General features: G+C 38.5%; 1 protein-coding gene across 1 annotated transcript; it reads left to right on the forward strand.

Moving 5' to 3' along the window:
* Nucleotides 1-1,460: 1,460 nt before the first annotated feature.
* On the forward strand, nucleotides 1,461-13,814 carry sec11a (SEC11 homolog A, signal peptidase complex subunit). The gene is made up of 6 exons (XM_031314367.2): nucleotides 1,461-1,664; nucleotides 2,156-2,265; nucleotides 7,093-7,242; nucleotides 7,795-7,914; nucleotides 12,984-13,041; nucleotides 13,158-13,814. Exons 1-6 carry the CDS (start codon nucleotides 1,614-1,616, stop codon nucleotides 13,206-13,208), a joined length of 540 nt encoding a protein of 179 aa, XP_031170227.1. The 5' UTR covers nucleotides 1,461-1,613; the 3' UTR covers nucleotides 13,209-13,814.
* Nucleotides 13,815-14,224: the final 410 nt, after the last annotated feature.

A 14,224-nucleotide genomic window follows, 5' to 3' on the forward strand; every position in this document is an offset into this window, starting at 1 on the left:
TATAAATGCTAACATAAAACCTGACGTTTTAATGATGGCTCAAACAAGTGTAACATATGTGTCACTAATAACACACACAGGCTGAGTCAACAAACAAAAATGGCAGGTGGGTTTCACGTGTGTGGTCACTAATTATGTTATCACTTACTCAGTCAAACACACTTCCTATAGGAAATTAGATGTGGTCCATGATAAAAGAAAACAGTTAATAATTAGTGGTGGTGAAAGCTTCTCACGTGTTCATTTTTTTTGTGGTTACAATTTTGACAGTCCAGCTGTTGATTATGCTGTTGATTAAGGTAGTAGTGGAAAGTAAACTCACCTACACTCACTTTATGCATGGTTTTATTTGCAGAATAGAGTTTACCCAACTTTAAAGGCGTCCATTAATACGCCATAAATTATTAATTCAGAGTGATTGTTTTTATTGGTGGTTGCTTGGTTTATGATACCGAGTGAGTCATAATAATTATATCACTGATCCTAAGCCTTACTTCATTTGACTCACAGTGAGAAAGAAAGGCTATTGTATTATGAATGTTTTCGCCCAAGCTTGACATATTTTTTTTTTAATCTGCACTCAAAAAATGGCTCAAGTAGCCTACTGTGTAATCTGAAAGCAGAAAACATTAGAGGCATTCATGGGCATATAAACATTCTGAATTACCATATACTCTAACACTTAGGATACTGTACACACATATACGCAACCCACCTAGACTGATCCATACCATTAACATGTTTATGTTTTTGATTCACCTTTTAACCTGATTTTGGCATTGTATATGAGTGAGTTCGAGTTTATTAGCATTCATGCTCACAAAACTGAATAGAAGCAGAATTTACATTAATAAAAATATATCTACATGATACATCCTCAAAATATAAAACTATAGGCCTACATTTAGCTATGCACCCATACATTTATACCTAATTTATTTATGATTAAATACTCATACACATTTAACAGATCGGCTACATACAACCATGCATAGGCTACATATAAAAATAAAAAAGTCATAAATAAAACACAACCCAAAGACGTCAGCTATCCATCTTTTGTTCGGTTCAGTTCGATCTGTACACTCTGACTGCTGTAGGCAGGGTTGCTGTTTGTTCTGCACTGGACGTAAACGTATTGTACATATTTTGGATTTGCACATTATTGTTTTCTTAGACGTTTATATTTGCACTCTTCCCACTTTGTATTGCAACTGCTGTACAGCAATTTGCTCGGGATATAACGTTAGCCTAGATGTATGCACATCCACAGAGAAATATCATCACCCAACTCATCTATACCATTAATGTCCTTATTACACGTAGCAACGCCTCTTGGCTGTCCTTACACAACTGTAAACCCCTACTGAACAAACACAGAGTCGCAGCGACACGTTTTACTTTTGTTTTGTAGTTTTGAAAACCACTTCTGCTCTCTCGTATCCTGAACTGACACCTCAACACAGCGCTCACACGCGGGCGGGACTTCCGGTTGCGCGCACCCGGAAGATTCGGATGCAAGTTTCAGTGCTTGACTGTGCATCCATATGCCCGCTACTTTAAACGTTTTAATGTGATTTAGGGGCTTTTTCTACTCAGTAGTATTTGCAACAATGTTATCTTTAGACTTTCTGGACGATGTTCGTCGCATGAATAAGCGGCAGGTATGTACCCGTACATTAGTTTACTCTAATGTTACGATCGCCTCTTTGTACGGTGAGAGACAACCGAGCTAACGTTAACTAGCCGTCGACCGCTTTTAAACGCTGTAGCATTTCTGTCACTTGTTAGCCACCTAGAAAGTGAACTGTTTTGTGCACACGTATCTATTAAAATGTCCCCTTTATACTGCAGCATAAAATACACCTGGGAGACTTGTTTAAACAATAATCCTGACTTAAGTGTAGCTAGCTATTTCCTCTCGTTTTACCACACTATTGTCATGGCACTGTTAGCTAAAGTCTAACGTCAGACCAGTGAATCACCACTGAATTCCATGTTATCTCAAACATATGGTGAACAAATTCAAGCTTTACACTATTAAGTTGGTCTTGGGTTAGTTTATACCTGAAAACGCGTTATTTATAGTTAAGGTATACAAGTACACGTATGTTTTGAGTGTTGCAATTTTAATATAACCTTTTTTTGTTTGCAGCTGTATTACCAGGTGCTAAACTTTGGTATGATTGTTTCCTCTGCGCTGATGATCTGGAAGGGACTGATGGTGGTCACTGGCAGTGAGAGTCCAATTGTTGTTGTTCTCAGGTAAATTAGTCACGTGTGTTGGGATTAAAATTTCTCTGTTGCCTTAATTTGGGATTTCTAGCCTCTGTTGATGAGAGTTGGTGTTGTGAGAATTTAACTAACTTCCCCTGAGTATTAAAGAATCCCAGGGTGGTGGGTTCTGCATGGGAATAAACAAACATGTGCACAGAATAATCAACAAGTAGATAGATAGACATTATTAATCTTAAATTGGGAAATTCCTCTGTTACAGCAGCAAGTTACAAGGACATACACACACATACTCACTCACACAAAAACAGAAAATACAAGAAATATACTAGAAATAATAAATAAGATACAATAAAATAGCAAAGATAAAAATGTCAGACCAACTGCAGAAACAAAACAGTATCCAAAGACTGCTATTTATTTATTATAGTGAAGCCACATTTGTGCCTCAAGTGTGATATTTTTTTATTTATTATTGATTGTGATATGGAGGGTAGCCTACATTGATAAGTATGTAGGATAGTCATAAACATCATGCTTCTGCCTGTGCCTCACTCTTAATTACTTTTGTTTATACTGTTGAAACTGTTTTGTATACTAGATGTACTGTATGCTTATTGTGTTGTGTGTGTGTGATGACTGGATACAACTATTACTAATACTACTATTTTGTTTTTGTTTGTTTTTTTTTGGGGTTCATATTTCCCCTCAGACAGCTGTAAGTTATTTTTGTGAGACACTAAAGCCCCTTTCACACATGCACTGCAAACCTGAAATTATCTAGGAATCGCACTACGGAGCTGTATGTGAGAATACAAATGTCCGAATCAGTTGGATCAGACATCAGGAGCTCTTACCCCGTCAGCTCCCTAGTACAAAATCCGTGTAATCTCCGTTTGTGCCAAAATTCACAGCAAGCAAGTGGGCGTGTTGGTGACGTTTCATGCTGCTCTCGCAAAAACGGAAGAAAACAAACATCTCAGGGTGAAATAGGTGCAGGGGAGGATCTACGCCTTGCCCCCCCAGCTGCCCCCCTAACTTTGGTGTTCAAAAAACTGTGCTTGTAAAAGCAAACTGCCACTATGTCCACAAGCTTCTTAAAACATTGAAACAAACAATTAATTTATATTAATTAATAATAAATAATAATTGTAGATGTAATCTTAGCCCCCTGCCCCTGAAATACTTAGCTACGTCCCTGCATCAAACGTGCAGAGCGGCGTTCGCACAGTCTGGCTCGCACACAGCGAGTCTGTGGTCCTGCATCCCGGCAAAGACTGGAGCGACTGCGCTGCCCCCGAGCCTCTGAAGGTGAAGGGAAGTTTCCCCAGGTGAATTTTAAATACACGTTTGATTTAAAGTTAAATTTATAATAAATGTAATGTATACTAAAGGCGAGTCAGTATAAACAACAGCGCGTCTATTACGTTAGCCAAAAGTCAAATCGCTCCCTCGTGATTTGTAAGAGCATTCTGCCCTTTGATTAGTTTTAATTTTAGTAAACCAAGAACAGAATAATACAAAATATAACAAACTGGCATGTTTTGAATTCATAACGTTTACAGAGGGTCGCCGTTTCGGTGGCATTATGTTACAACACACTCTGCAGTACTTGCTGAGACCGATCATTTGTATTTTATAGTACTCCTTAACTAATCACATACAAATGATTAGCTTACATACCCAAACCTAAAGTCACTCAGAAACCACCGCAGGAGGATTCATCGCATCATGGCTGGAGACACTAAGCCAAAAACACAATAACAGCTGACTTACTAATGATGCTTAAGTTTTTCTGAAAAATTGGCAACAAGGGAGTGGTGCATTCAAGAATGTGCATTCAGAATGGCCACATTTTATTATAGTTCACTCTTTCCTATATGTGCCAATTGTAATACTTGTGTTTTTTTTGACCCCTTATTTTGACACTGTACAGCTCCACATGTTTATTATTTATTTAATTTTAGATACAATTTTTTATTTTATTTATTTAATTTTACATAACAGTGTTATGTAATACAAGGATAACCAGAGCTTTTCACATCTTGACTTTTGCAGTCCAGAGTAGCTGGAGATATTAGCTGAAGCGTAAAAGTGGGGATATTGCCAGCCAAGAAAATTCTGAATAGTGCACAGGAGGAAGAGAAGGAGGGAAATGAAGAAGGAGAAGGCAGTAAACTGGAGAGACTAGGCGGGTCAGAGCAGAAGAAGACCACAGAAGGATATGCAGAAATAAGTGAAAGAGAAAAGGGAAAGGAAGAATTGATTGTGAGGGATGAAGAGGAGGCTGCAGATTCAGAGAGAGGGACAGAGGCAGAGAGTGATCAGGAGGAGGCAGATGAAGATGACAGGGAGGAAGAGGCCTACAGTTACCCCTGGACCATATGGTTTGTTTTTATTCTGCTTCCATATAAAATGCAGTACAGTAGAATAACATGTCATGTCACTCAGTGACATGACATGTTTTCAGTTTTTGGCTATTTCTATTCTGTTGTATATGTTATTGGGTTAGGTATGTAAAGATTTACATAGATTATCTAAAGATGTTTTACAGTTTCTCTATCATAGCATTTGTTTGACCTTTTGATCATAATTACTGATAAAATAAGACACATTCTGTTCTATTTTCTGTTCTATTTGTATCAGTAAATATGATCAAGCCATTTAATTCAATTTCAGCTAAATTCAATTTTATTTATAGTATCAAATCGTAACAAGAGTTCACTCTTCTCAAGACACTTTACAGATAGAGTAGGTCTAGACCACACTCTATAATTTACAAAGACCCAACAATTCCCCTAAAAGCAAGCATTTGGTGCAGCAGTGGCGAGGAAAAACTTCCTTTTGGGCAGAAACCTCAGACAGACTCTTGGTGGGCAGCCATCTGCCACTGCCGGTTGGGACACAGAGACGGATATCGTCTCCATAACAGCAGGCGGCGCTGCTCTGTATTGTTTCCATTAACAATCTGATTATTTCACAGAAAATGAAAACCGGCAGCTGATTGGACGAACGCGTCACGTGGTTCTTTTTTCTCCGGAAATTCACAGCCAGACTGTCATGGCGTCTCGTTCAGAATACGATCTCATATTGTACTAAAATAGTTCACCGAAACGTGTTTCTGAAAACATTTTAAGCGAGAAATAGGCCATGCAGTTGCTGAATCTGTCTTCATTTCAGATCAACAAAGGTCAGTTTAAAAGATTTTCGTCGAACGTTAATTTCTTATAGTTATAATGCCTCATTTATGTGTAATTTGTTCAACAAAAGCATGTCAGAAATTATCTATTTGATTTCTTTATTCAGTGGGAATAGGCTATTCAATGTTTAGGTTCGCAAAGAACCTATTAAAGCACTAAGACATGGGAACAGTATAGCTAACATTCACATTTGAATATTTATCGCAAGTCATATCGTCATCGCAATATTAAACAATGTTATCGCACATCGCAGCTTTTCCTCATATCGTGCAGCCCTAGTTCCCATGTACCGTCTTCCCCTGCCACCCTGCCAAGATCTCTCGCTACCCCTTTGCCACCCCATGTAAAATTTTCTAGATCGCCACTGAATAGGAAGGTTTACATGAAGATGGCAAGAAAAATGTCTAACTGGAGAGACAACGAACTTCTGTCCTTAACGACTGTTGCCGAAATCGTCAGACATATTCAAGGATCGGCAGAGACTCGGTTGATTATGACTAAATTATGAACGGCTCCCTGACGCAGTGTAATCCGCGCCATGTCCTGTCTGTTGCACACTTTACCCAGCGCCACCCCTCGTCTAAAGCACACAGAATATTTCCAGTAAGTGAGAAGTCATTTTACACGGACAATCTCCTGTAGTGTGCTACATGTGTGAAAGGGAAACTCCTATGTCGGGACCTAATTCCTTGGACATAGTCCGGAGTTCTTATGTGAAGAAACAGCTTAAGAGATTGAGGGCTTTGGTAGCACAGTTGTGAAAGTTTTAACTACTTTGTACCACAACACATATTTGTTGAGACTTTGCTCAGTCACAGAATTAAATGTTTTCTCATTTTCACTAGTTTAGTGAAAAGCTTTTTAAAGCAGTTTTAAACTTTACTTCTATCACATCTCTTTCTATGAACTGCATATTTATGATTTAAGCGGTCATGGGGGTGAGCATCACCCACATCCTCAGACTGAATTAAGGTCCAGACACACCGAGCCAATAATCGGCCGTCGGACAGTCTGGCGAGGTCAGTGACTCGAGTCTGTTCGGTGTGTTCCGTGCCGTCGTCCTTCATTTTGGCCGATTTGACATGTATAATCGGCGGGGCGGGCACTGCCGGCAGTCAGACTCAAATGACCCATCTGATTGGTAGAGTGCTAACCCGGAAACGGGGAGCAGAATGAGCGTGACTAGAGTCTCTCACGAAAATCTTTTAAACTGACCTTTGTCGATCTGAAATGAAGACAGATTCAGCAACTGTATGGCCTATTTCTCGCTTAAAATGTTTTTTTAGAAACACGTTTCTGTGAACTATTTTAGTACAAAATGAGATCGTATTCTGAACAAGCCGCCATGACAGTCTGTCTTTGAATTTCTGGAGTAACCAGACCCACGTTTGTCCAATCAGCTGCCGGTTTTCATTTTTGGGCGACAATACAGATTAGCGCCTCCTGCTGTTATGGAGACTTATTACGTCTCGTCGCTTTGGTGTGTTCCGAGGCACTTTTTTGACCAATTTGGGGAGACTGATCAGCCCAACTGCCTTTTCTGCCGAGGGTCGACATTGGGCGTGGCATATTATTTATTAAGAGTGAAAACGTTCTGTTTAAATGATCTAAATGGCACTAACTAACTTTGATAATGTGTATCTACCATTCATTTCAGTGGGAGTATGGAGCCAGCTTTCCACAGAGGAGACCTGCTGTTTCTGACCAACCGGGTAGAGGATCCCATCCGAGTCGGAGAGATTGTTGTCTTCAGGATAGAAGGCAGAGAGATCCCAATAGTACACAGAGTACTAAAGATCCATGAAAAGTATGAATACACATATTTTATTTGTGTTGTCCATGATTAAGTTGTACTTTCAGTATCACTGAGTCCGATGCAAGTGTATCAAACCTGAGAATCAATCAAATTTATGTGAAGTGTAAAATCACCATTAGACATGGTCTCAGTGCACTTTACAATTAATTGAACACAGAAAGAACAGACCGCAACAAAACAATTGAACAGCATTAAAGCAGTAATAATAAACAATACAAAACCAGCAACATAAGACAAGCAGAGAAAAGGTTTGTTTGTGAAGGACGCAGAAAGGATGGTGTGTTATGGTTGGCTATAGTATAAAGAGTAGAGGTGGGCTTTCAATCTAGATTTAAAAATGTCAACTGAGTGAACTTCTTTAACATGTAGTGGGAGTGTGCCATTGATAGTATTGAACTGTATTGGAAAGCGATCTAAAAATGCTCACAGAGGCCTCTGTGATGTTTCACTCTCATCGCGTATACTCATCCAGACACGGACGTATTGAAAAAGAGGACTTGGTGTACGTTGTGGTCTAAAATCACGCTGATGCTTTTTCCACAGGGAAAATGGAGACATTAAGTTCTTGACCAAAGGGGACAACAATGCAGTGGATGACAGAGGACTGTACAAGCAGGGCCAACACTGGCTGGAGAAAAAAGATGTGGTGGGACGAGCTAGGGGGTAAGTACATTGTTTGGAAAAAATCCATAATAATACAGATATCTTAATAACATAATATGCAAGGCAGCTTTATTTATATAGCACATTTTAGCAATTCAAAGTGCTTTACATTAACCATTAAAAAGCATGAAAAAAACAATTAAACATTCAGTAAAGAGAATATGAAACTAAACTAGAATAAGACTGGTATAAAATACAAGAATAAAAGTTACAGTGCAGTGTAAGAAATAAACAATTACTTGATAAAAATAACAAAAAGCAGCATCAAACTGGGAGTTTGGAGTGATGCAGTCAAGCAGCAGTGTTCTGAATCAGCTGCATTAGTAGAGAAAAGATAACATCACCTATTCTGCTCTAAAGTAAAGGCCACAAGTATCAGATAGATACAGGATTTCCGTGGGTCTAAAATTTCAAAATCAAAATTTTAGGCCTTAAAGTCTTAAATCCATTGAAGTTTGTGTTGTAGGTCTTAAATCATTTTAAACAGGTCTTAATTTTCCTACGTCCAAGCAACACCTCTAATGCTCTTTGAAATGTTTTTTTTTATTCCCTGGTATTGTTCTTTCTTTATAGTCCAAATATAATTTGCTGTATATTTACAGATTATTATTACTCGGTGTCACTTTTCTTCTATATGAATACATTTATTGACTTTGCAAGTACTTTTGTGACTCTGCATTTTGTTTTTATGTCGTAATATTTATCTATAAATTACTGGAACGTCTGTCTGTGCGTCTGTTATTCGCATATCTCTCGAACCGTTAGTCCGATGGATTTCAAACTTGACGGGCTCGTTTAAGGAAGGAGGTTTAACAAACTCTGAGTCTAACCCTGATTTCTGAGTTGATTTACCCTGAGATGGGAAACTCTGAGTTTTCGGTTTCAGAACAGCTGATTTGAGTTGGTTCAATCAACTCGGAGTAGGTTCACGTGCATGCACCACCACAATAAAAAGGCAGCATGAATGGAGCCATGATACTACGATTCACCATGGTAACAACAACAAACAAACTGCTCGGCAGAAATACTCATGCGCACATACAGCGAGTTTGAACATATATTTTGTTAAAAAAAGCAACACGGCTGCTGCTGCAAAAGAGAGAATTGCTACTAGAGTAAATGCGTATATTCCAATATAGTGTATATCATATTTAATCATAAGTATAGCCTAATATTACTGGTGAAATGGTATTGAACCTATAATCTATTTCATTTAGGTGCAATCCTGCGGGCGAAGTCCTAGGCCTACTAATCCCATTCTGAGGCTGCAGCACCATCATTAACAAAATTATAATTCATAATCTTTAATTTCAAAGGGTTTACATCATTCACCTGCAATACTGTGGAACTCCTTTTTAATGGCTCTTACTGGTTTGTGTCCAGGGAACACTACAAAAACGTTTAAAACACGTTTCAGAGCCAGTCACACTCTTCTGACGGCGCTTTGCTACAGTGGTATGTTTAACTCCCTGCAAAGTAATACTTCTTCATCAACGGGATCGTCGACAAAAGGAAATGCCATGTTTTGAGAAAAAAAAAACATGGTTAATAAACCAACACAGATTTTTTTATTCATGTAGATAACAAACTGCGCTAAAATGCGCCTGATACAGACTGAATGAATGAAAGAGCGCTGTGTCAGAGGGAGGAGACTGAGAGAAACTCGGGGTTTATTGAAGAAAACCTGCTCCAGACCAGATTAGGTTCACAGGCTCAGTTACCATAGTAACTGACTCTGAGGTTAAGTTACCTCTTTCTGAAACAGAAAACCCAGAGTTTCCCTCATCTCAGGGTTAACAAACTCAGAGTTTTCACTAAACCTGTGCAGTGCCAAGTTTGACGTTGTTTGGATTAGTAATGCAAAAGATATCATTAAATATATATTGGTAAAAGAAGCACACGTTGGCTTTTGCCGCTCTAGCCGCTGGCCACTCCCCCTCTCACACTGCACACTGACTGAGCTCAGCGCAGGACCAGAGACGGAGAGGGTCGAAGAAAGCAGCGGAGCTTTGGCAGCTAAAATGTGAAATACACCTCAGACCCACAAAAATGTGCAAAGTAGCACTAATTTGGACTGTCTTTGACTTTGAATAAACAAACAACAATTCCCGAATTTAAGGACGTTTCAGAATCCCACACATGCAAAGCACAACCAGCTACAGACAACAAGTGGCAGACAGAGCGTGATGCCACTTATAGGCAGGCTACCAGATAGGGCTATGCAATTAATCAAAATTTAATTGTAATTATGATTTTGGCTCCCAATGATCACAAAAACTGAAAAAATCGAGAAACAATTATTTAGCTCATTACATTTTGTAAGTAAACTCTTGTCTTCTCTTCTCTTGTGTTCTGAATGAAAAAATAAAGTTTAAATAGGAAAAGTATTAAGGCAAATTTCACAGTTGTATGTGTTTTTTTACTGTTGATTTATTTAACTTTTCCCACTGTTTAAGTTCAATAATTGCAACATCTTTCCAGAAGTCAACGAGTAATCGTGTTAAATTATCGTGATTTCAGTATTGACCAAAATAATCGTGATTATATTTTTTTCCATAATTGAGCAGCCCTACTACCAGACACTGTTTTTGGGTCACATCGTTGCAAATATCACATGATGATGCATCATTCCACAAAATGGTTTGTCTTCTGTATCATCAAGTTATTCAATAGGCTATCTATTAGGCTACAGGAACGTCTATATGTCAGTGTGTTTGTTATTCGCATATTTCTCAAACCGTTCAGACTTGACAGGTTACTTGCTAGGGGTACGAGTGTGTGCAGTGCCAAGTTTGACGTTGTTTGGATAACAAATGAGAAATCTATGATTGAAAGAACCATAAATAGCTTCTTGCCACTCTAATTACCCTCCCCCCTCCTAAAGTAGTAGCTACCTACTCCAGCCAACCTCCCCCAGAATCTTTGCCCATTACTCTAATTGCCCTTCCCCCTCTTAAAGTAGTAGCTACCTACTCCAGCACTAATTACTAAAAACACACAGAAACAGAGTTTGCACGGGTACTGCACTAGTAGGTCTTAAATTAATTTATAATCGTCTTAAAAAGGCCTTAAATTTGACTTGGTGAAACCCTGCAGATATGTTTCAGGAGAATTGCAGCCCATGACAGTTTGAAAAGGCTAGCAGAGAGTATGTATTAAACCCAATTCTTTATTTGGGAGATGAAACTTGTGTTGCCAAGGACACAATGCAAGCAACACTTGTGCAATCTAATGGAATTGCGTATGTTTGTCTTTGGTTGGTGACTAACTCAGAAGAAGGCCATATGTAAAACGCAGCAATTTCCCATCTTTTCTGTTTAAAATTTGGGGATTAGGGTTGTTCTATTATCTTTGCTAGTTAATTGATATTGATCAAGGTAGGACTTATGCAATTCATTCTCTTCATCAGTGCTTGTCCAGAAGGTTGACAGGGATGTAGCGACTGTAGTGTTGTAGCTATATATATATATATATATATATATATATATATATATATATAATGTGTGTGTTCTGCATGATGCGATATTGTTGGAAAACTGGACAATAGATAGCGGCCCACAAGACTGATAACACGCAGGTGCGCAGGAAATATGAATAGCACCTCCGCACACAGCAACCATCAGCGACAGAGTGATAGGCAATTCACATACATCCCTTGCAACACTTGTTGGTGTATGATTGAGCATATGTTCATCCCAGAACAGGGCTGTCACTATCATGAAACTTAAGTTGACCAATAATTGTCATATGAATAATTGCGATTAACAATTATCTTTTCTTTTTTTTTGCCATACAGCTGTGCTGTTTTAGCCTGACAAGCCAGACCCACATCAAGATGTTGGGTCTGGGAACTCACCATTGACAGGGCTCAATCCGAGGGGCGGGATAAACGGTTGTCTTTCAAATTTTCTCTGCACGCAATAGGATAGCGCTACAACCTGGCAGAGTAACGAAGAAGGTAGCTGAGCTAGTTGATAGATTACAATGTTGCTGTATCCGGTCGGCAAAACTCCGAACACATCTTCCTTTTTTAAGAATGACTTCAGTGCTGTTCTTTGTTCTTTTCTCAAATAAAAGCTTAACTCCAAGTCTTCCAGAGTCGCGGCCAAAGCTGATTCGAAAGACATCACCATAAGCCCACCCACTGACTCTATACACAATGTAATTGGCCCGGCCAGAGTTTGATTTTTCCAGCTCGCAAGCCAACTGAGAGTTGCTAGACGACCCTGGCTGGAAATTACATTTGCTGCCGCTAGGGTGCGTCTAGATTTCTAGGCTAGTGCTGTTTTGTTTGGCTTTGCAATTAGATCTAAATCTTTGTTGTTTATTTCAGTGGCTGCTCTTAAAAATGATGCGGTCAATGGCAAAGCCAAAATTAATCTTCAAATAGTTGTTTCGCCTCTTGCTCTGCTGCACATAGATTTATTTTAAATAGCTTGTTCTCTGTTGCATAGGCCGAAAGATGTTAGAAGAATGTAGAAGGAGGCCTGATTTTATTTTCAAAAGTTAATATGCTGTCAAACCCAATGCTGCACCCATAGAGGAGATTCTCCGCTATAAATCAGGAGACCCGTTATCTGCACCTCCTCTATCATCATCAGCCAAGCTCTCTTTTCCCATGTTTTGTTTTCCTGACATTGCCTTGTGCTCAGGTAGACACTTAATACCTACTATTTACCCAGCTGTGAAATAAGCACGTGACCTGTTTTGACCCCGCACCTCAAACAACCAGAATCAGATTCGTAAAATCCAAACGATACCCAATTCAATTGTGGAATCCAACGATTATGCAAGAATGATCGCAGTCATCTCCAAAAAACACTTATGTAACAATTGCGACTGGCCTAACCCAGAAAGGTGTGTTTTTAAGTTATTTTGACATGTTTTAGCTTCATTTCAAGCAGGGATTTCTAATTTGACTGCTTTGGCCCCATTTATTTCTGCCCTTATCATTCAGTGACTTAAGGTGTAGACCATTTGTGTACTGTGGGAAATGTTATCAGTTACAAGCTGACATATATTATGCATCAATTACATTTCTTGACCGTAAACATTTTTATCACCCCCAGGTTCGTGCCATACATTGGAATTGTCACCATTCTCATGAATGACTACCCCAAGTTCAAAGTAAGTTGGTAGACCCCATCACACCAGTCCCAGTAACACGATTTGCTCAATTTGAAAGCTTAAAAATGTTGCATGACCATCTAATTTGTTACATCTCCGGTGTTTTCATTCTGCAGTACGCTGTTCTCTTCTTGCTGGGTCTCTTTGTGCTGGTCCATCGGGAGTGAGTTACCCAAACTTCAGGACTCAAGAAGGTTAAACTACGTCCAGGAAACCTCAGTCATGCCTTTCAAAACAGAATTAAGTTAGACTTTGTCCAACCCAACTGGCTTTTTTGTACCATTTGTTTGAACATTTTGTAGAAATGTGGATAGGGTGTTTACATTTGAAAAATCCAAGCTTTAAAAATATTTTTGTGGGGGAACTAGGCTAGGTTTACTTTGAAACTCGATCTTTATTTGTATTTCTCAGAATGTGAAACACCATTCATCAAGATAAAATTGAATCTGGTTTCTTTCCTGTTAAATCATTGTCTTTGAAAAAGATATGTGAAGTATTTTATGACAACTGAATATGAATGATATTAAATATGAAATCTGGTTACCATCCACTATGGATTATTTTAACTCTGTCTCATTTTGTTTTGGCCCATGCTTTACGTAAACAGCTACTTCAGAGGATGTCGACCCTGCAGTGGTGGAATTAAAAACATTTTTCTTGGGTGATGGAGCAATCGTGATCAGGAAATGTCGAAGACATATCACAAGTTGACTGTTTATTGTGTCTACATCTGCTTTTACTACTACATAATCAAATAAATTCACATAAAACAAGTTATGTCTTCTTGTTTTAGAGAGTAAAAAGCAATATCTCTTCTGGAAATCCTTTAGAAATACCTTTTTCTAGGACAATTGTTACTAATCCTATATAATTTTGAGCAATGTATTATTTTATAGAGAATCAGTAAAAGTAAAACGTACCTTAAAATAAGATGAAGAGGATATATTTCATAGTTTTTTCATTCATAAATCCAAATATTCTACAAAACCAGTAGCAACTCCTGTCAAATTCAGGTGAATTTGCAGACCTGTGCAAGTTAAATGGTTAGTTTGATAACTTTCCTATGTACAGTCCTGTTCACCACTATTGGCATCCATGAAGTTTAAGTATGTAATGTGGAATATCTCCTGAAAAAAATCAATTGAGTGAAACAACTTTTTTCTATAGAGAATTTGTGTTTGAT

This window comes from Sander lucioperca, chromosome 3 (genome assembly GCF_008315115.2).
Source record: "Sander lucioperca isolate FBNREF2018 chromosome 3, SLUC_FBN_1.2, whole genome shotgun sequence".
Lineage (NCBI taxonomy): Eukaryota > Metazoa > Chordata > Actinopteri > Perciformes > Percidae > Sander > Sander lucioperca.